Source organism: Stegastes partitus, unplaced genomic scaffold, assembly GCF_000690725.1.
Source record: "Stegastes partitus isolate 25-593 unplaced genomic scaffold, Stegastes_partitus-1.0.2 Scaffold1783, whole genome shotgun sequence".
NCBI lineage: Eukaryota > Metazoa > Chordata > Actinopteri > Pomacentridae > Stegastes > Stegastes partitus.
This window is the reverse complement of record NW_007579514.1, coordinates 59,867-82,504: the sequence shown is the minus strand read 5'-3', so window position 1 is coordinate 82,504 and position 22,638 is coordinate 59,867. Positions and strand designations below refer to the sequence as shown.

General features: G+C 38.0%; 1 protein-coding gene across 1 annotated transcript in view; it reads left to right on the top strand.

Annotated features, from left to right (window-relative positions):
* The window catches only part of LOC103372586 (mucin-5AC-like), a 68,432-nt gene that overhangs the window by 24,932 nt on the left and 20,862 nt on the right, over positions 1-22,638 (top strand). The window contains exons 2-30 of the mRNA XM_008302267.1: positions 3,756-3,841; positions 4,165-4,426; positions 5,344-5,458; positions 5,639-5,729; positions 5,815-5,921; positions 7,421-7,649; positions 8,356-8,481; positions 8,567-8,684; positions 8,912-9,050; positions 9,816-9,926; positions 10,461-10,530; positions 11,099-11,236; positions 12,474-12,638; positions 12,724-12,818; positions 13,378-13,504; positions 14,117-14,369; positions 14,678-14,730; positions 16,080-16,180; positions 16,320-16,471; positions 16,634-16,772; positions 17,496-17,606; positions 17,983-18,162; positions 18,244-18,483; positions 19,042-19,198; positions 20,476-20,601; positions 20,805-20,955; positions 21,069-21,112; positions 21,431-21,576; positions 22,494-22,608. Coding sequence (XP_008300489.1) covers positions 3,756-3,841; positions 4,165-4,426; positions 5,344-5,458; positions 5,639-5,729; positions 5,815-5,921; positions 7,421-7,649; positions 8,356-8,481; positions 8,567-8,684; positions 8,912-9,050; positions 9,816-9,926; positions 10,461-10,530; positions 11,099-11,236; positions 12,474-12,638; positions 12,724-12,818; positions 13,378-13,504; positions 14,117-14,369; positions 14,678-14,730; positions 16,080-16,180; positions 16,320-16,471; positions 16,634-16,772; positions 17,496-17,606; positions 17,983-18,162; positions 18,244-18,483; positions 19,042-19,198; positions 20,476-20,601; positions 20,805-20,955; positions 21,069-21,112; positions 21,431-21,576; positions 22,494-22,608 — 3,947 coding nt within the window. The remainder of the gene's footprint in view (positions 1-3,755; positions 3,842-4,164; positions 4,427-5,343; positions 5,459-5,638; positions 5,730-5,814; positions 5,922-7,420; positions 7,650-8,355; positions 8,482-8,566; positions 8,685-8,911; positions 9,051-9,815; positions 9,927-10,460; positions 10,531-11,098; positions 11,237-12,473; positions 12,639-12,723; positions 12,819-13,377; positions 13,505-14,116; positions 14,370-14,677; positions 14,731-16,079; positions 16,181-16,319; positions 16,472-16,633; positions 16,773-17,495; positions 17,607-17,982; positions 18,163-18,243; positions 18,484-19,041; positions 19,199-20,475; positions 20,602-20,804; positions 20,956-21,068; positions 21,113-21,430; positions 21,577-22,493; positions 22,609-22,638) is intronic.

The window sequence follows — 22,638 nt, the reverse complement described above, 5'->3', positions numbered from 1 at the left end:
TACAATGACCTCAGTTTTGTCTGAATTTAGGGGAAGAAAATTACAGGTCACCCAGGCCTTTAGGGCCTGAAGACATGCTTGGAGTTTGGTTGATTGGTTTAATTTGACTTTGTAAATAAATATAACGAGGTATCATCTGCATAACAATGGAAATTTATGCAGTGTTTTCTCATAATATTGCCTAAAGGGAGTACATACAGAGTAAATAATATTGGTCCTAACACAGAATCCTGTGAACTTCATAACTTACTCTGATGTGGGTGGAAGAATCATCACTAACATGAACAAAATAGTATCTGTCTGATAAATATGATTTAAACCAGTTCAGTGTGGTTTATTTAATCCCAATGACATGTTTCAATCTTCAGTCTTCTTTAGTTATTTTGAGGGGACAGTAAATTTACACTGTTACACAAGCTGTACACTGAATACTTTACATTGTAGCAAAGTGTCGTTTCTTCAGTGTTGTCCCATGAAATGATATAATAAAACATTTGCAGAAATGTGACATACTGTAGCTGAAACAACTGTTGTGGTTTTTATTTTTTACTGCATCTCCTCATCCTATAAGAACAGGGCCAAATGACACTAAAAAGATTCACTGTCTGTGGCTATCAATGGTGACCTTCACTAGGGCTGTTTCTGTACTGTGATGTATTCTAAATCCTTACTGAAACTCTTCAAAATAACCATTTCTGTGCAGATGGTCTCATAATTGGCTCGCAACAGCTTTTTCAAGAACTTTAGAAAAAAAGGGGAGGTTAGATATAGGTCACCCCAGTGCAGAAATTAAAACTGGCACCTAGCAGATATTACAACTATCTCCTACCAAAGTGACGAGAGCCTTCTCTAATATTTATGCCTGAAAGACTGCTAGTCCAGATAACATACCTGCAGACCACATGAAGAATGTCTCCACAAACATGTCTATCATCTAGCTTAGCAAAACTTTAGTGTCCACCATTTCAGCCCTCAGCTATTCTCAGAGTAATGTCACTACATTTACTTTTCAGCTCTTCTTTCATTTACTGTTACGCTAGCCTTTAAAATGACCAAAGGATCATTTCAGGGTTAGTTATATCTTGTATATCTTGTTTTTATTTTCCCCCATCATGTGATGAGATAATACTTGTAATATAATATATGTAAAAAACTATGTTTTTACATAGTTGTCAGTGTAGCATTCTGGTAGCAGAGACAGTTATCGTCATTGTGTAGGGGGGGGACTTACGTGAAAATATGTGCTTAGTGTCTAATGGAAGTAAATGCTATTATGTTATTTTCTGAACAGGCAGGTGTTTGCCCCACCACCCCCTTCAGCAGTGGTCCACCAAAGACTACTTTGCCTGAGGCTCTGCAGAGTCTATGATCACAACACCTGCCTGTTTGCAGATGACCTGCTGGTGTGTTAACAATACTTTTGAATCATCCTGGATAATCCTCCACAGCACTGTCATGCTAACAATGAGGAAAAAGTTTGTATATGTTCTTCTAAAAAAATAAATCATAGAGGCATATTTGGTCTGTATATATATTTAATATAATACAGATGCAATATAATATTACAATAATATCTAATATTTAATTTTTAAAAAATATTATATCATCATACCTCAATACCATTTTTCTTAATTTCTTCAGACCACTATAATGATCTATTGCTCGGTTGGCATCTTACCCAGGTATACCGTATATTTTTACAGATGGCACAATTTTTTGTAAGAACATTCCCAATTTAGTATTGAAAATGTGAACATATTTGAAATAAAATAAAGTATTTTTTCAACAGGTAAGTTGTTAGGATGAAAAACTGCATTTTGAAATGAAACTGGCTACTGGGAAAGTACTTTTAAAAAATGACATTTTAAAATTGTAAGATTACCCAGCCATAACTGACTTCAACAAAGAAAAAGCAAATTTTTGTCCACCTTCTGTAGCTCTGGAGTCTAAGACATTTACACTCTGATCAACAGAGCAAAGAAACCAATGTGCACAATGTCAGATGGGGAATCAAAAAGAAAAACACTTTCCAGGTACGTCAGGATAGTGTTAAGTTGCTCTCAGGAGGAAGTCATGAGAAGACCTCCACAGATTTTCCACTCATCACTTCCAGACTAGAACACCCAAAAATGTGGATTAGGCCAGCTTTTGACCCTGTAAGAAGTTGGGATCAAACTTTGATAAGCCACATTGAAGGAACCCTATTTACCGTTGGTCATTGAGCCTTTGTTCTAAATTGAAGAACACACACCAAACCAAATATTACTTGACAAATTAAAGACAATCATTTCTTTTTCTTGAACTCAACTTTTATTTATATCAACTATTACGCCCAGTCAAGGGGTACTTGAGCACAACATGAAATGCTATCCTTCACAGGTCTCAAGAAGCCATGCAAAACATTTTCAAGGAGAAGTTAATCATTAATTTGCAGCAATTGTGATTTTGTGACAAAGGCTGTGGTTAATAAAAACATATTGGAGGTAATGTATAACTTAAGACTGACTCTACGCTAAAATAACAAACAAAACCACACTATGCTTTTGGGAGTCCAACTTACTGAACCAAATAAAAGGAGCAAAATTAAGCACAAAATCTAACCTCCTTTTCTAACTTAACCAGGAGAAAAAGGGCAAAACAAAAAGTGGGAAGCTCACTCCATTCATCTAATATATTACTTGTTTTAACTTAACAAAGAACACTGTGCTTGAGTTGTGTATTCTGGTTGGGACACAGTGAAGGATGGCCTGCCCATCTGAGTCTCTCCGCACTTCCGGCGACGTCGTCTTTCCGCCTTAAGTACCGCATTCTTTGTAGTTCAGCCAATCCTGTCTTTGGTGCGACACAGCCCTATTTTCATACTAAATATGCACACAGCGGGGAAGCACACAGAGCACAGGGAAAACTACACACAGATACAACCACAGTCGTAACACAGCTCAGAGAAATAACCACAAACCACTGATGTCAATAACCACAGTATGTTTAGTTTAGTCCCATTTTGATTGTCTGTCTTTGAGGAGTACACACTGAAATAATGCAATACAATATGTTATCATTTTACATTTATATTAATATCTACAAAATATTGTAAAAGTGTGACTCTGTGAAGGCATTTGGGCATCAGCCTTCCCTGACGGAGGTTGCACCAGATCCCTTCCGGCGTTAATGATATGAAAAAGTCCCTTTAAAAGATGGACCTGAAAGCACCACTTTTAGTCCATCTTGAGTCTTTCTTGAGTTCTTCATGACTTCCTTTTGACTTCTTTGGAGACTGTCAAGGAGAGTCCACTTTGTCCACCTATTCTGACCCATTAATTAGCAGCTACTTTCTGGTGTGATCTGTTCATCCATTAATCTCAAAACCTAATATTCCAACAGAATATTGTGTAGCCATAGCCCTTCCCATTAACCTTACTCAGAATCACAGTTTCTTTGTTTAGAATTGTTTTGTTGTTTAGTCTGTTTTGTTTGATACAAGAACTTACAAAATAAATCTGATTTAAGAACAAGAAAAGTGAAAAACAACCAACCGCCATGTTTGTTGTGAGACTATTTACATGAATTCTACATTACAAATGTCATCTGTTTGCATAGTTTGTCACCTTGTAGTTCGTATCAGGTGTGTGCAGGCCAGTGAATTGGAAATATAATAGAACATGGAACACAGGGAAGGAAGCTGAATGCCACTCCTTCACCTGCTAAGGCCTTGCCTACTGGTATAAAGGAGTGTACATCCTTCACATCTTCCTCAGAATTCCTGTGGAGAAGGGAATGGCTATGGCTAACAACTGGCTGCCATGGCTATGCCTGTCTGCTATTGTAGCCGCTTGGCACAGTGGTATGTACATTATACTTGATTACTCAGACTGACAGGTATAACAGTTTGGACTATTAACGGTCCAAATGTTTAATGTGCTACAGCACAGTGCAGCGTTATTATGTTATAATGCAGTTTTAGATTTGATTATTGTTTACTAGACAAATAACTCTTATCTCTTCCAACAGAGGCAAACCCTGATGTGAATATATTCCAGATTCCTGAAGCAATAAGAGGTTGTTGTCTTGATTAGATTTTTTTCTACGTAGGCCATATGTAATCATTTATTAATGTAGATGAAGACTTTAGAAAATTAAAAAAAAACAAAAACAATCTCTTTGTAGGTGTGAGTCCTGTCCACAATGGCCAGGTTTGCAGCACATGGGGAAACTTCCACTTCAAGACCTTTGACGGGGATATTTTCCAGTTGCACTCCACCTGCAACTACATCCTGACTTCGTCATGCCACAGCAGTTACAATGACTTCAACATTGAGATAAGAAGACAAGAAACTGGTGGTTCTTCTACCATCAAATACATCATTTTGAAGCTCCAGGGTTCAGTGGTGGAACTGTCAAAGGGCTCAGTGATCATTGATGGCAAACTGTAAGTTTACTCCAAGAAACCCTAAACTCTTTCCACTCACATGTATAATTTATTGCTTCAGTCTGGATGGTGCATACAGATCATATTTAATAATATCTCATACTGTCACTATTAAAAAACCCAAAAGGAATGGCTTGAATAGCGATAATGATTTGAACAACACGAAAAGGATCTCAGTTATTGTTATCAACGCAGCTTATTTAGAACCTAAATAGATCAATCACAGATGTAAATTTCTCTAAGAACTATTGGTGTTGAATGCCACTCTGTGTTTTTATACTGTTGGATATTGTTGGAAATAGTGGCGAGCGGCTGTGAACAGGAAGGGACAGAGTGGACTCTATTCCTTGAGAAAATTTAGGTCCTTTAATGTGTAAAGCAAGATGTTGCAGATCTTTTACCAGTATATTGTTGCAAGTGCAGCTTTCTTTGCAGCCTGCTGTTGAGGCAACGGCATCAAAGCCAGTGACACTAAGAAACCAAATAAACCGAAAATGAAGACTGACTGTGCTGGGGATGGCTCTGGAGCCACTGTAGTTGGTTGTTAAGGGAAGGGACTTACACAAACTGCTAAATGGACAACGCTTGACACACATCACAGTTCAAGCATGATCTACAAATCAGACTACAAAGTGTTTTCAGTCGTGGGACTCTTCAACTTAGTAAGGATCGCTACAGAAAGTCAGTCCTACCCACTGCGGTAATGTTGTATAATGACTCTCCACTGTGAAGAGAGAGGAGACATATCTTTTGAGGAATTTTACATATCTAACTGAACATTTCACTTTAAGATGCACTGTTTCTCCAATTCTGAATCTCTTTCCCCCCCCATTAGTTTTTCTGGTACAGTACTTTTTTATGCACATCTGTATCTTTTGTTTATTTTTATCTGTTTCATTTACCTTTTCTTTTTACAGAGCCATCCTTCCATTCAGTCAGGGAGGAGTGCTCATTGAGAAAACACCCACTTACATCAAAATCAAAGCAAAGCTAGGACTGGTTGCTTTCTGGAATGAGGAGGACTCTTTTCTGGTAAGGCTATGGCTGCACAGAGCAGCCTGTTTTGACAACTGTTCTGTTCTATACAGTGACATTTCAACGTTTTCTAAATTTCTGCATAAATATGACCCTAAACATTATCGGATTTTACTAACTCAGCGTTACAGGTTCCAGTTCTAGCTGGTGCTTACCAAGACTGATTTGTCCTTACAGGTCGAGCTAGACCAGAAGTTCAAGAACCAAACTTGTGGTCTTTGTGGAGACTTTAATGGAGTTCCGCTTTACAATGAGTTCTACAGTCATGGTACACGCAGACCCACCTTAGAAAGTCAGGCAGTGTCGGCATGGTCATAGAACTGAATTGGGATTCTTTTATATCATCCAAACAGGTGTGAAAATGTCCCTCAGGGATTTTGCTGACTTCTGGAAAATGAATGGTCCAACTGAAACCTGCTCGGACTACACAGTGGTACCAACAAAAAGTTGCAACAACATGGTGAGACTTCATCTAGAATCAAAACACAGTTGTCTGCATCCACAAGTGTCTGCAAGGATCAGCATGATGTAAATTCGCTGCAGGGTGGCGCAGTTGGTAGCACTGTTGCCTCGCAGCAAGAAGGTCGCCGGTTCGCGTCCCGGTGGGGGCACCGGAATCTTTCTGTGTGGAGTTTGTATGTTCTCCCCATGCAGTGTGAGTTCTCTCTGGGTTCTCCGGCTTCCTCCCACACAGTCCAAAAACATGTTGGTGATTCTAAATTGTCCGTAGGTGTGAATGTGAGTGTGCTTGGTTGTCTGTCTCTAAGTGTAGCCCTGTGATAGACTGGTGACCTGTCCAGGGTGTCCCCTGCCTTCACCCTAAGTCAGCTGGGATAGACTCCAGCCCCCCGCGACCCTATGAGGGTTAAGCGGTGTATAGATAATGGATGGATGATGTAAATTCCAGCATGTACCCATCTTCTAAGGATGCAGCATGCTGCCCAGAATTTGTGGCCACACAGACTGTATATGTGCCAGGAAAACAAATGGCACTCTTTGGAACACATCAGAGGCAAAACACAAACAAAAAAACAAGACAAAAAAAGCTTTGGAATTCACTGATTTAATTCAGTTCAATTTTAATGTTATCTTAATTTACCAGTGAGTTCTATTTTAAAAGCTTGTTACATCATCCGTTGTGTAAAATTTTCACCTTGAAAGTTACTACATAGTACCTAAAGCTGTCAGTTAAATGTAGTGAAGCAGAAAGTACGATATTAACTTCTGGAATGTGGTGTTATGAAAATATAAATAATACCTGAAAAATGTACTTCAGTGCAGTACTTAAGTAAATGCATTTAATTACTTTCCACTACTGGCAGTGACCGTGATTGACTGTTGGCATCAGTGCAGTGGTTTCATCTCTGGTCTGTACTGGAACAATACAGATTTCATCGTTGTTTTCTAGTAATAGCTTCCCCTCAGTGTTGCAGTAATAAATTTACAGGTAGTGGATAGGGATGTCCTTAACTGCCCATAGTCACAACTTCTGTGGACACAGTAATAGGATTTAACCCTCCTATTACCTTCAAATTTACTGACATCTTTTATCCTTGGGTTCAATTTGACACCAGCAATTAAAATTGTTTTCCGAGTTTATGTGTAAATAGCCCTTTAAATAAAACTGAAAAAACATGTCAGTGACTTATTTAGAGATGTTAAACACTGAATGGGGTCAAATGGACCCAAAAGATAATAGGAGGGGTAAGTGACAATGTGACTGTGACCCAGAAGCACAGACACTGGTCCTTAAACCACAGCCAAACTTGTGAAATCAACAGTTGGAGTCAAAGCTGAAAACTCTAAGCTTGTGTATCAAATGAAGTCCTCAGAGGCCATAGCCCCACAGATTAAAAATAGATAAATCCCAGCCACCACTGGGTCATACATTAGTTTTCATGGTGTGGCTATCCCTGGATAATATGGTATGTGTGGTCTTTGTGTCTATTTGTTCTGCAGAAACCAGTGTGTGAGCATATCCTTATGGGGCCAGCCTTCGACAGCTGTCGCCATCTGCTGGACATTGAGTCTTTCACCTCTGCCTGCGTTGCAGACCTCTGCCACTGTGGCAACAGTGAAGATGAAAAAGCAGATCCCCTCTGCCTGTGCAATACTGTGTCTGAATTCTCCCGACAGTGTGTTCATGCTGGTGGGAAGCCCCAAGGTTGGAGAACCAAAGAGCTCTGCTGTGAGTACACTAAGCCACTGCTAATTAAATGTTCTTGGGGTCGGAGGCATTGTCTGTTCTGTGTTTTGTTGAAATAAGATATCTCATGCATTTATTTAATAACTTAAAATACAAAAAAAAAAAAAAAAGATCAATGCTGCAAATTAGACAAAAGGGAAACTGAGAAGTCTATCTTTTGTAAATGTCACAGTAGATTAAAAAAAATATATTGTGTTTCAGCCATCATAAATTGTCTTAACAAAAAGTAACTCCCCACACGCTGACATAGTTTACAGTCAATCCTGAAGTAGGTATAATTCAAGCGATTTGCTAATTTAAAAAAATTTTTTTTTAATGGAAACTCTGGAAGTTTAGTTTACTTAATGTACTATATAAAGAGCTCATGATGTTGCCTTACAGCTGTGTTTAATCACAATGACTTATAATGGTAACTGACCTAACTATGGGCTGTTTCTCTGAACAAGAAAAACCCTGTTTGTGGTTTATTTTAAAAAAATAAAATAAAACAAACTCTTGAAAAAATGCGTTTGTTTAATTAGTTTCTGAATGCCTTTGTCTCATACATATGACTAAATCGTGTTTCATAATCACAGCCTAGTCTCTTATTAAAGTCAGAGTGAGTCAGCTGATTTATTAGACATGATTGTTATGCTATCCATTATGTGAGGCCAGCCTCAGCCCTTCTCAAAGTGTAGTGCATTCACAGGGAAATCATGTCCATACCAAATGGAGTACAAGGAGTGTGGGAGCCCCTGTGCTGACACATGCTCAAACCCAGAAGCCAGCCATACATGTGACAGCCACTGCATCGACGGATGCTTCTGCCCTGCAGGTACAGCAGAGCATCACTCAAATATATATGCAAATAATTGTACACACCTTGCCTATCAATACAGCATAACTGTGATCTATTTCAGGCATGGTGCTTGATGATTTAAGTGGAATGGGTTGTGTTCCACTGAGTGAATGCTCGTGCAGCTACAACAGCAAGATCTATCAACCTGGAGAGTCCTACTCCAGTAACTGCAAACAATGGTATGATGTACAGCATGTTGCTTAAACAAGAACTCCACATAAACAATATATGTGTTTGCTAGAAAAATTTTAGTCAGATGAAGAAATCCATCTTATGAGTACATTTTGCAGATATAATAGGCTTCACTAGGTGTTTAGCCTAGAGTAGTCTAGTTTGTAAATACAACAGCTTTGGAAATAGTTGTTAATTCACTGTTTAACTAACATTAAACTGTGTGCACTGACAGTGTGTGTGCGAGTGGTCAGTGGAAATGTAGTGAGGAGAACTGTCCAGGAACATGCTCTGTGGAGGGAGGAGCTCACATGAAGACCTTTGATGGAAAATTCTACACCTTTCATGGAGACTGCTCTTATGTTCTGGCTAAGGTACAGTATATGTCAACATCACAGCTGTTATAATATTACAGTATAAATATATACATGAATTTATAAAATAACTAAAATATGCCTGAAACAGGCCTTAGTTTTACATGACATCATGTTTAATGAAGATATTTGCACTAATTAAACCAATGTTTGTACATGTGTGTGAGTGAATGAGAGAGAGAGAGAGAGAGAGAGAGAGAGAGAGAGAAAGAGAGAGAGAGAGAGAGAGAGAGAGAGTCGTAANAAGATATTTGCACTAATTAAACCAATGTTTGTACAAGAGGCAGATACAGGGACAGAGAGAGAGAGAGAGAGAGAGAGAGAGAGAGAGAGAGAGAGAGAGAGAGAGAGAGAGAGAGTCGTAAGAGCCACCAAAACCATCACCTAAGTTCAATCCTGGGGAACTGGAATATGGTGTCACTTGTAAATTGATTTACAAATGTATAACTAATGTTGATTCTACAATAGTATGTATATATATTTGTCAACAATATGTACTGAAGTTTTATTTACATTGTACTACTTTGATTAGCAAATACAGAGTTAACAAACAATATTGATATTACACATTCCCTATTACCATCCTCCAGTCCCTATTAGTGTTATTACTGCTATTAGTAGTACTAGTATCCTTGTGGCATGGCAATGCTACAGCTGACACACCCACTGTCACCGCTACTTTAATTCTAAATGCTATGCACAGTCTTCTGCAAACATTTATTTAAGTTCAGCAGTGGTTGAGTAGTTTTATGGTTGTGTGTTTAGGACTGTGGTGGAGGCCACTTTGTCATACAGGGAGAACTGGCACAGTGTGGACTGACTGAGAGTGAAACATGCCTCAAGTCTGTTACCTTGGGTTTGTCTGGAGGAGCTAATGTGAGTGTGACACACAAAAAGACACTCATATACACGACACTACTTATTTTGTTTTTGGAGAAAAAAAAGTTGAAACTATCTCTTTGTTGTTCTAAAATATATTTCTTGAAAATTATAATATATAATGATACATTTCATTGACAATTTTGAGTCCACATGAAATAAAATTTCTTTCAATTCAGTAAAAAGTCTTTTTTTATTTTGTTTGTCTTTAAATACTAAAGCTTTCTTTCGAACACATTATTTTAAACAGCATACAAGTGTTAGATTACAGAATATGGTTTTCTTAAATTTCAGTTAACCTTTTCTAGATTTCACTGAATTTGAAATTAAAATAATTTTGCAATCAATTCTGGAACATAATAGAGTCAGATTATTACAATGGATAACGCTTTTATGTTTTTATCACAACTGCATTCTTTGTTGCACAGTAATGTAATGCAAGCTTTTTTTCTTTGTTCGTCATTGCACTGTAATTGAGCACAGTGAACATACAGATGTCATTGTTAACATCTTGTCTCCTTTCATACAAAGGTTATTACCATCCAGCCCAACGGCAACGTTTTTGTGAATGGCATCTATTCTCAGTTACCATTTTCTGCTGGTGAGAGTCACTTCCTTGTACAGCTTCTACCATTGATTGTCTCTCTGCCATGCAGGACAAGGGCCACCATGGGGCCCCCATGGTGCTATCTAATGACTGAGGAGTGTATAAACACTGACAAATGACAACATTTCATATGCTGTCAAACCTTTCAGTTGCTATTTTTTCATTGCAAAGCCAAACAAAAATATTTTGGAAGCAAAGGAAGTAACATTTTTTTTGTGAGTTTCTGTGAGGAAATTCACAACGCACAATGTATGTTGAATTTGTGTTTGAATTGTCTGAAATCAACAGCATATGTTCAGTAATATCACCCCTCACAAGCATCTTTTTTCGACATCTTATTTCATTAAACGCTCAGTGACTGTTACCATACAATCCTCCCCAACAAGTTTACCTTCTGCATCTTTATTGTAAATTCACTTGGACTGAATGGGGTGACAGCGTGCAAAAGTGAAATTAATTTTCCTGACTACCTGGATGGGCAGATAACTAGTTTGTGATTTTGTCTAGCTGCTTCCATCTTTTTTGAAAAACTCTCATCTCTAACATTTCTCTTCACCCCCAGCTGGGATTTCTGCCGTCAGAGCATCCTCTTTCTATCTGCTGGTACAGACATCTGTTGGTGCTCTGTTGAAGGTGCAGCTCCAGCCAGTCATGCAGCTCTACATCACAGTGACCAGCGACTACCAGGCCAACACCTGTGGTATGTACACTAAAGTATCAGGAATGTTGATAGCCTGCATCTGAGGGATGGACACACCTTTTAGGAAAGCAATATTCACATTCTAGAGAGAGAAGATAGATGTTGGAGAGAAACTTTATTTTCATGTTCATTACCAATACTGTGCTGGTTTTACCAGAGGCCTATACTACAAAGGATTTGAGGTTATTGAGGTAACTTCAGGTGGTTCACTTCTTACCTTCTTATTTCAATGGTAACTTGTGCTGAACTTCCAACCTGCTCCAGAGCAGGTTATGTTCTAGGTAAGAGATCAGCATGTATAAGAGCTCCACGTACTGACCAATCACTTCTCTTGGAAAATGTCATCAACATTAGGAGATCCAGCAGAGCCCAGGGCACAGATATAAGAGTTAAGGACATGAGATTTTTACAGCCACAAGTAATTTCAAAGTCATTTCATTGTTTTGCCTTTGTAGAGTGATATAATCGTAAAAACAGAAACTGAATGAAATTCTAAACCCTCATAGCCTGATTGTTAATCTTATAAGGATTGCAATAAGCCTCTCAGTCGATTTGAATTATGTTTTTACATTTGTCCTCTACTTACTCCCAGAACTGTTTAACACCAAAAGTTACTGAAAGCCACTGGAATGAAGCCCAATGTGAGATTGTCCACATCACAATGAAAACAGTTAGAATTTTAGAACTGGGTGATTCATTGGTAAACTATTTGTACAAAATAAGCATGCTTATTAAAAAAAAACAAAAAAAACTATGAAGACTTGAGACACAAGTACATGTCATTACACATGTATTACATATTAAAAAAAGAAGTTCTGCTTAACATAATGCCTTTCATGTGACTTAGCTCCACACTGCTGAAGGGGCTTATTTAATGTTTAAAATGACAATATCAAGCTTACCCTATTGTGCTACCTTAAATCATTTCTAGTGTTTGGTCATTACACTGTAATATTTCAGGCATTTCTGTTTTCAGAGTTTCAGCCATTACCAAAGCAAATAGAAGCTTTACTTGTGCACAACTAGGCAGGCACCAAAAGTCTGTTGGCAGGATGAAAGAAAAAGAAGCTAGGTGGAAAAAAAGGGAGATGATGAAGTCATTGTAACTGAAACATAAAGAGTATTTATGTGGTAATGGTGCTTTCACCCTGTGGTCAAAGAGGACCCAGAATCAATCCAATTTGCATTCAAAATGATGGCTTGATATTACTATTAACCTGATTGTGTCTGCCGGCAGGTCTGTGTGGGAACTTCAACAATAACCAGGCTGATGACTTTCTTAAGCTGAGTGGTGTTATAGATGCCACAGCACCTGGTTTTGTCAACAGCTGGAAGACACATGCTGGTTGCGCTGATATTAAGAGCAGCTTTGAGAATCCCTGCAGTCTCAGCCTGGATAATGGTGGGTGTGACTCATTTGGATTCTATGTTATCACGGTTCTTCAGAACAACTGATAGTGATGGTAGTTCTTGTGTTTCAATAACAGAGAACTATGCCCAGCACTGGTGTTCCATGCTGACTGACCCTCGAGGAGTGTTTGCCTCCTGTCACTCTGAAATCAGCCCCGACTCTTATAAAGAGGCAAGTGCCACAGCTTCAGATAAAATAAGATAAGATAAGAAAAGATAAGATAAAACTTTATTAATGTTGATAGAAACTGTTTTGCCAGATATTGCTGAAAAAACAAATGAGAAATGCGGTGCTTAGTAGAAAAGCAATACGATATAAGTAGGATGAGGTAGCAAAGTATCACACATGATAACTACATATTCCAAATGAAATTGAAATGTTGCACATGATCGGGAGATATTGCAAATAAAATTAAAAAGTTACACATAATAAAATATTGTACTTTGAAATGAGATGTTACACATGAAATAGAAATGGTTCGCATTACATTATACATCACACTGAAATATTGGACATGATACTGAAACTGATAATGTACATACTATTGAGAAAGGTAGCATTGCAGACATTGACTGATGTTCACATTTAAGTGTCCAATGTTTCAACTTTCATTTCTGCAAAAAGTGAAGAGAGTTCTCATTTGTTCATATTTGTGTCAGCTGTACCTGCACAGGAATTCAGACGTTTCATACGACAAACTCATACTTCTGTTTATTTTGTCTTCTCACAGAACTGCATGTATGACAGCTGTAACTGTGAGAAAAGTGAGGACTGCATGTGTGCTGCAGTCTCCTCCTACGTCCACGCCTGTGCAGCTGCAGGAATAGAGATCAGTGAATGGAGAAAGGTCATTTGTGGTGAGTAGTGAGGAATGATGAAACAGGACAGTGTTTTGCATATGACTTAGAGGACTCACAACATTAGTTGTTCAAATCCTACAAAACAATGCTACAAAAGTTCAAAGGGCTTTGAAGACTGTGTCCTCAAGCATGTCAAATTTCATTTTGTTTAGGCAGAAAAACAGACACAAAAATGGGCAAAAGTTACTGTTGGCACTATTATTGGCAAAACATGAAAGCAATGCTCAGACACCTGCTTGAAATGAAACTTGTGGGCAATCAATCTTTGAATGCTGAAGAGTTCAAACTTGGACTTGTCCTTCTTCCAGTCATCAACAGTCCAGTGCTTGTGCTCCCTGGCAAATCTGATGCATTTCTGGATAATGGCTTTTTACAGCTAGTCTTTTCTTTAAGCCTTGTTTCATCAGTTGTCTGCTTATGGTCATTGTGGAGACTTTCTCAGATTCTGATCGAGAAGCATTCATCTCTGCCTGAAGATCAGCAGTGGTCTTCCTTTTGTCTCTAGTACTTAAAATCTTGAGGTGTCTGACATCTGCTTCAGTTACCTTTACCTATTGCAGTGTGGTCCTGCCACAGACTTTCCCTGATTTTGTGGTTGTGCCTCCTCAGGAAAATATGCCAGTTCTTGCCCCAGCGGCATGGTCTACTCCTACAACATCACATCCAGCAGTCGTACCTGCCGCTGCATCAGCAGCACAGATTACAGCTGTCATGTCTTCCCACCCATCGATGGCTGTATCTGTGCAGAAGGAACCTATCTGGATGACTCTGGGAACTGTGTCCCATCTGAGGCTTGTCCCTGTTATGATGAAGGCTCAACAATTCCTTCTGGTCAGGTCATCAACAAGGAAGGGGTCCTGTGGTATGAAAATAATATATTGCCTCAGTTCTTTCTAATTTTGTTTTTGTGTATGATTTATATGTGGTTTGGTGGGTTCTAATTATTTCATTCTAAACTGATTAAAATTACTTTTCCACTGTAGTCTGTGTAGTCAAAGACATGGGAGACAGAAGCGGTGTACAAGTCTTGAATTTTGAGTGTTTTTATTTACATTTGCATTGTGGGCTTTTAAAAGAACAACTTAGTATTGGCTGTTTGACTTTTGGTTAATGTTTAAACAGTGTGTCATATGTATGTGTCTTTATGTATTTTTTGTATTTCTTCACTAGCACCTGTAAGGAGGGAAGACTCAGCTGCATTGGAGAGTTTATTACAAAACTGTGTAAGTTACATAATACAGAATCACCGATAAGTGGCAGCCTAAGAGTGCTACATTATTTTATAACAGTACATTACATGGCTTAAATGCCAGAAAGTATTTTTGTTATTTACCATCTGTACTCCTATGTTAAATAATGAATGCTGTGAACTACAGAAGAATAGGTCTAATGGATTTGAGCTACAGCTGTGACATACTTACAGTAATCTGTACTTTGAAGTCAAACCTGTCAGACTTAGAGCAGTGGACAGTTATTGGCTGGCTGAATAAAATAAATTAGGTAGAGTTATTTCACATTTGAAAGGATAATCTGGGATCTCTAAAGCAAAAGGGATAGATGTTTAGATGATACCAAGTATGATGCTGAACTCAAAACATTGTGAAACTGGAAGTAAGCATGAAAGTTAGCTTAGCTCTGTTTGTAATTTACTTACCAAAACCTCCAGAGCCCATTTGTTTACCAGATATGTATCAATTAGTTGTATAAAGTAAGCTGCATGCTAGATTTACAGTTTATTGATCTGACCAGTAGGTTACTGCTGTTGTTAGATGACCGCTGTAAATTTGAGGTTTTACATTTCTGTTTTTGTGTATGTTGAACAAACAAGATGCAACATGAACTTTAGATGTGTCAGTTTGAACTCAGTACTCAACAGACAGACAAGACGGATAAGGATTCATATGAAAACATCAATTTAACAACAACAGCTCTATACATTTACAATTTCCAGTAATTTTATTTACTTAGTTACAGTGTTTGTGCTGTAACGGCGCTCAATTTAGAGATTTTGGCATCATAAGCAATTATGTTTTCTCCTGGTTTTATTTAGAATTTTCTGCACTGGTATTGCAAAAGAAAGTAATTCACAACTTTTTGTCCTGCAGAAAATAGAATTGCAGTACAGGAGGACATAAATGTGGTGGAAAAGCATTGCCGTTTCCTTCAGAGGGGAACATTTACCACAGTTTTTGGTTAACAGGATCCGCTGGAGGCTTTGACTATGCTCTGGATTACCAGCCACAAAAAATGGCGAGAAAAAGTTAAAGAAAAATTTAAAGAGTTGCTGATTTCCCAGCATAATTCAAATACCACAGTTTCAAATTCAAAATGTTTGTAATGCAAATTGCTTGTACAACTGTGGTCCTCGTGTTCGGTGCTCAATTCATTCAGTTTATTTCCATGACAAAGACAAAGTTTGCATAAACGTTTTGATAATGTGAAAAAAATCCCTGCATTAAGCTCCATAATCTTAAGTGTTGCATTATGCAGCAAGACTGTTGTGTGAAATTAGTGAGAAGGATTGATTTTAGACATTCTGCAAAGTAATTTTAGACATGTCTTTTCTTAACAGCCTGTGCTCCTCCTATGGAGTTCTTCAACTGCTCTGCTCATGGTCCAGCTGCAAAGGGAACTGAGTGTGAGAAGAGCTGCAGCACATTAGACATGGCCTGTGTGAGTCATCTTTTCCTAAGCATAAAAGAAAACAAAGGAAGTCATAAATCTAACTCTGAGATTATGTTAAATGTTTTCTTTTTAGAGTAGAAATGAATCATACAATCAATCATGGTTTTAATTTCATTCTTATCTCCAGGTGAGCACAGGATGTGTCTCAGGCTGTATGTGCCCCTCTGGAATGGTATCTGATGGTAAAGGGGGCTGCATCGAGCCAGATGCCTGTTCCTGTGTGCACAACGGTATCTCCTATCAGCCTGGAGAGACCACCAAAGTGGACTGTAACACCTGGTAGGGGAATCACGAGTAGAATGAAATAGTATCAGGTCCAACAATCTACAGCATACTTTGAGACATTTTGAGCTTTAACCTCCATCTGTGACTTATATGTACAAACAAAAAGATGTGTTTTATATTAAGAACCTGATGCCATCTAATCATTTGCATTTCCAGCACTTGTCAAGACAGGAAGTGGCAGTGCACCACCAACCAGTGTGATGGAACCTGCTACGTCTACGGTGCTGGACACTACATGACCTTTGATCAGAAAAGCTACACTTTTGATGGCAGCTGTGAATACATTCTCACTCAGGTATGAATGCACACAAAAACAGTGGTTGAAGATACCAATGAACTGCATTTTCAGGCACAGGTTTTTGAACTGAGGAATGCACATATTATCATTTCAGGAAGATAATTCTGTCAAAGAGCTGACCATTGATTGGAAATGGTTAAACATTCTAATTTTATAGAAACACTACTGCTGTTTGAGGGAGCTCTCAAAGAATCCAAGTACTTATTAGAATTACCCTCCAAAATAAACACATACATACATTAAAACTGAGTTACGTGTACAATACGACATACAAAATTAGGAAGATGGAGAGAGCTTGGGCAGCAAATGGTGTTGCCTTGAGTCTGGTTATAATGTCCAAGCTGTATAGCTGTACACAGTCATGAATGAACCAAATGTTTGAATGTCAGGTTGAGATATTGTAATACTCTTTCAAAAACCTGTGACCTTAGACATGCACTGTTGCATGCAAGAACTTCTTGTGCTCCAGCTTACACTGCCCCTGTGGTGCTTGCAAGACATTTTTTTTCTCAGACCTTTGTGTTAAAATGCTATCAATATTCCTCAATCAATACAATGCCAGATACTATGTTGACATTATTGTGGCTCACAGAATATAGTATATATTTCAGGTAGCTTTGGTTAAAAAAAACAACAAAAAAACACCAACAGAAATTTACAGAACCAACAGTCAAGCAGAGGTTCTAATACTGGTTCTTTGCTTATGTGTTTCCCTCTCAGGACTATTGTGGCAGTGCTCAGAATAATGGAACATTCAGAGTGATCACAGAGAATGTTCCATGTGGAACCACGGGAACCACATGCTCCAAGACCATCAGAATCTTCCTCAAGGTAAACAGTCCCATTAAAACCCAATCTAGAAATTCTGAGCCAAAGGCAACAGAGTTTGGTTTGGATTCTTGAGTATGTTTTTCCTTTTATCCACATGATCTTTTTCACTCTAACTCGGCATTTTGACACAAAAACTGGAAAGCAAAAATGCCAATGTGCAAACCCAAATGACTGCATTGTCAGAAAGGAATGGGATACAAGTTAAATACAGGAGCTCCTTGCATTTTCAAAAAGTGAAGTTTGTGGACTGATTATGAACAGTGATTTAATGATTCCAGTGACAATTCCAGAGTTTTCTATGAATTGTATTCATATTCATCTCAAATTGCAGAACAATCAATCGTTGACCAGCACTCAACTTCTGTTTTTTGTTTAGAGTGCAGAACTGATTCTAACAGATGGAAGCTACCAGTTGCTTTCAAGTGGAGATGAAGAAACTGTTCCATTCCAATACAGCACTATGGGCATTTACCTGATAATTGAAGCAAATAATGGTCTCATTCTCATGTGGGACAAGAAAACCACCTTGTTCATCAAACTCAGCCCAAAATATAAGGTACTAATTAAATGTGTGTTGGAAGATTTCTCTTTTAACGTGACTGTTCAGACAACAAATTAAGGAGCTTTACTTTTTCAGGGTCAAGTATGCGGGCTCTGTGGCAACTATGATGACAGTGCAAATAATGACTTCACTACAAGAAGCAACGCTGTGGTCGTCAACCCCCTGGTATTTGCGAACAGCTGGAAGGATTTACCAAGCTGCCCCAATGCTCTGAGCATCAGCAACCCCTGCACCACCAACCCATACAGACAGTCATGGGCCCAAAAACAGTGCAGCATCATACAGAGTGATGTCTTCTCTGCCTGCCACTCAACTGTAAGTTTTTGTTGAAGTCAAGTTTTTGGTTGTATTTTTCTTCTGTTTTCACTTTGGACCCAATGAGGCCTGTTACTGGCAATGTCAAGTCAAAGGTTTCTTCTCTTCAAAATTGTGTTCATGAAAAGGCACTTTAAAGATAAATGACTCATTTGTAGTAGATCTTTGATCCCTCGCAAATTATTCACTGGGTCATATCTTCCACTTGTCGACAACATCAAAATGTTTACCATGTTAGACTATTCATGAGCTTTTCTTTTACACCTTTCAATTCATCCATCCATCCATTATCTATACATTATTTTGCATTGTTCAGTCTCAAACAATGTAGCATATTCCATAAACTGTGTTCTGCATTAAAATCTTACTTTCTGATTAGTAACTGCTGCTATTAGATAAATACAGTGGAGCAAACACTCCAGTATTTGCACCTGTGATTTTGTGAAATAGAAGCAGAAATGCAGCAGTGCCTTTTACTTCGTGCAGAATTTTGTGTTGTAAAGTTGCACTTTCATACTTGTTTAAGTCATTAATGTATCTTCATACACTTATCTGCAGGTGGATCCTGGTCCATACTATGAAGCATGTGTGTTTGACTCATGTGCTTGTGACACTGGTGGAGACTGTGAGTGCTTCTGCACTGCTGTGGCTGCTTATGCTGAATCCTGTAATCAAGCTGGCGTCTGTGTACGATGGAGAACCCCTAACATCTGCCGTGAGTAACCAGAATGGCAAATCCCTTACTTAGTACAATTCAGACAGGACCATTTTAGTCAGGCATAAACTGCCCAGCAGCTCCAGACAAGCTTCTCCTTGCAGATTGGTGAAAGATGTGATTTTAATTGGTGTTAGTGTGTGTAGCTCTGTCAATGTGAGTTGGGCATTCCTTACTCAATACTAAATAAGAAAAAGAAAGATGGAAACTTTCAGGAAAATATAGCTGCAATATGTATTCAGAACAATTCAATGTTTTATTTCCGCTAATTTCTATTCACAAAAATTTTAAATTGTTAAAATAAAAATAAAAGTTTTCAAAGTGATTTAACCAGTAATTCCAAGCTCAAGCTTCTGTTCAGGGCTCCAGTATAACGGTAGGAACAAAGCTATATACAACCCCATGAGTAAACTCATAGTATGGTCACTGAATAGTTCAGCCTGAAATGTTTAAATTAGTGGGACATGATTAATAAAATAAAATAAAATAGTCTAATTGATTAGAGGCTTTGTAATTAATTAATTGTGATTAATCATATTTTTTATCAAATAGCAATATTTGAGGCAATAAGCAAAGTTTTTCAATTCAAATAAATTTCGGTTGACGGCTGTATCAATGAATAGACATATATGTGAACTTAAACAACAAAAATGTTTATTTTTCATCTATATTTATTTATGCATTTTTCATGTCTACTGCATTCACAGATTAGTGCAAAGTCTAAGTACAATTATAGCCAATATAGTCAACATTTTAAGATTTTTTGTCTTAAAAATCTTTCTTGCACAATTTGCACACAACCATACTGTTATCCAAGCTGCCTAATGGTACGTGTCCACAGGATCCATCAAGTTCTCACTTCCCATTCATTGTGTATGTGTCATGTTCTGGAGCATTGAGGGGAATTTTGAGCGACGAGGTATAGCGATTAGGTCTTGATAAGAAAAAAAACTTACCACACAACAACTGTCCACCCAACAAGCCAAAAAAATAAATAAATAAATGTTCCACCCAACCAGTCAAGCAATGTGGTCTAGTCTTCCATTACTGTTCACTGAACTTTTGTGCGCTGACATTACTCAATGCATTCTGTGCATCTTCGTTGTGGCTGGCAAACAAACTTTAGGTACATTACCGCCACCTACTGGGTTGGAGTGTGTGCTTCAGTGTTGTTTTTTTTAATACATTATTTTTTTCTTAAATGAATTAATCAAAATTTACGCATTAAAGTCCAGCCCTAGTTTAAATACTTAACAAGTTGTATTGTTTTTCTTCAGCTCTCTTCTGTGATTACTATAATCCTCCTGGTGAATGTGAGTGGCACTACATGCCATGTGGCGCATGTATAAAAACCTGCAGAAACCCCTCAAGCAACTGTTCTACACAGATACCTCCTCTAGAAGGTACAACATAAGTATTATATATATATAATTTTATTTACGTTGTTTTTTTGTTGTTTTTTTTTTACATTGGATGTACGTTTACAATTGTGTTTTTAAAAGTCACTTAATAATATCACAGAATCAACCACTACGCTAACACAATAAAAGTGATATCCATGACTTTCACAGTTTCTCTCAGTGTTAACTGTTTGTTTTTTAATTAGGTTGCTATCCAAACTGTCCTCCTGCTGAGCCATACTTTGATGAGGCTACAATGAGATGTGTTTCAAAAGAACAGTGTGGCTGCTACAGTGAAGAGGGGAGACACTATAATAGTGGTGACAAAGTGCCTACAACTGTGAACTGTCATACATGGTTAGTCATGCACATTTTATATGAGCAATTAAGGCAATATAGCGGAGTGACAGGTAGAAATTGAATGAACACTATCTAAATTGACCCCATATTTAATTTCTTTTCTCTTTAAGTATGTGCAATTCAACAACTATCCAGTGCCAATATGATGCAGAAGGTATGCAAACAATGGGAGAGATTGTGAGTTGTTAAAATACATACATACATACATACAGTACCAGTCAAAAGTTCGGACACACGTTCTCATTCAATGTTTTTTATTTATTTTGAACATTTTCTACATTGTAGGTTAATACTGAAGAAATTAAAACTATGAAAGAAAGCATGTGCAATTATGTAGTAAACAAAAAAATGTTAATTAAATCAGAATATGCTTTATATTTTAGATTCTTCAACATGGCCCCCTGTGTCAAAACTTTTGACTGATACTGTACATACCAGTATTGGATTAAGATTACATTTCCTTTCCTTACAGCCTGTAATTGTACATATAATGGAAACACATACCCCACTGGCAATACAATCTATAACACAACGGATGGACATGGCAACTGCATCACAGCCGTGTGTGGGACTAACGGTACCATTGACAAGAGGTCATACCCATGCCCAACACCAGCAGTGACAACAAGAATTCCCACTGCAACCTCTACTACACTCAGCCAATCTTCAACCACCTTTGATTTTACATCAACCATACATGGTATGTCCAAGACTTTTATTTTGGAAACTGAAGATATGTTCAGCAGTATAATGTCTGCTTTTCCACATAACCAATATCTGCATTATGTTTATCTACAGAGCTAGTTGCAATTACATGTAATCCTTGTGAATGGTCACCATAGTATGATACCAGCTACCCCACACTGGGAATTTCAAGGGGAGATAATGAATCTTATGAAAAGATTAGAGAGATGGGACTTTACATCTGTGACGAACCCAGCCAAATCCAATGCAGAGCTGAGAAAATCCCTAATGTCACAATTGACATTGTGGGACAAGTAGTGCAATGTAATGTTGAAAAGGGACTGACATGCAGAAATGAAGATCACTCAGGTCCACTGGCATCGTGTTTTACCTATCAATTTAGAGTTCTGTGTTGTGACTATGATGCATGCCTAACACAGCCTCCTCTTTCTACAGTAACTTCAAGCTCAACCACAAACCCGCCAACAGTAACTGTTACAACACCACCTGTTACAACACCTTGTCAGGAAACATTATGCAGTTGGTCACCATGGATAAATTCAGACTACCCTGAATATGGACCTCTAGGTGGAGATAATGAAACCATCAAAAGCATTATAAAGAAAGGTTATAACATCTGTGAGAATCCAGTACAAGTAGACTGTCAGGCTGTGCACTACCCAGGGCTTCCATTAAATCAATTGGGACAAACAGTAACATGTAATACTCAAGTGGGTTTCCTGTGCAAGAACAACGAACAATATCCCCCCATATGTTTAAATTACGAAATAAAGCTAAAATGTTGCAAGACAGTGCAATGCAGCACAACAACAAAACCCACTGAAACAAAGATGACAACTCTGCCACCAACATCAACTGCTACAACCACCACACCTACTACTACTACAACAACAACTACTCAGCCACCTACAACAACAACTTGCCCTGGAGGACATGATGCCGTATGTAGTTGGTCAGAATGGATCAATCTGGGAA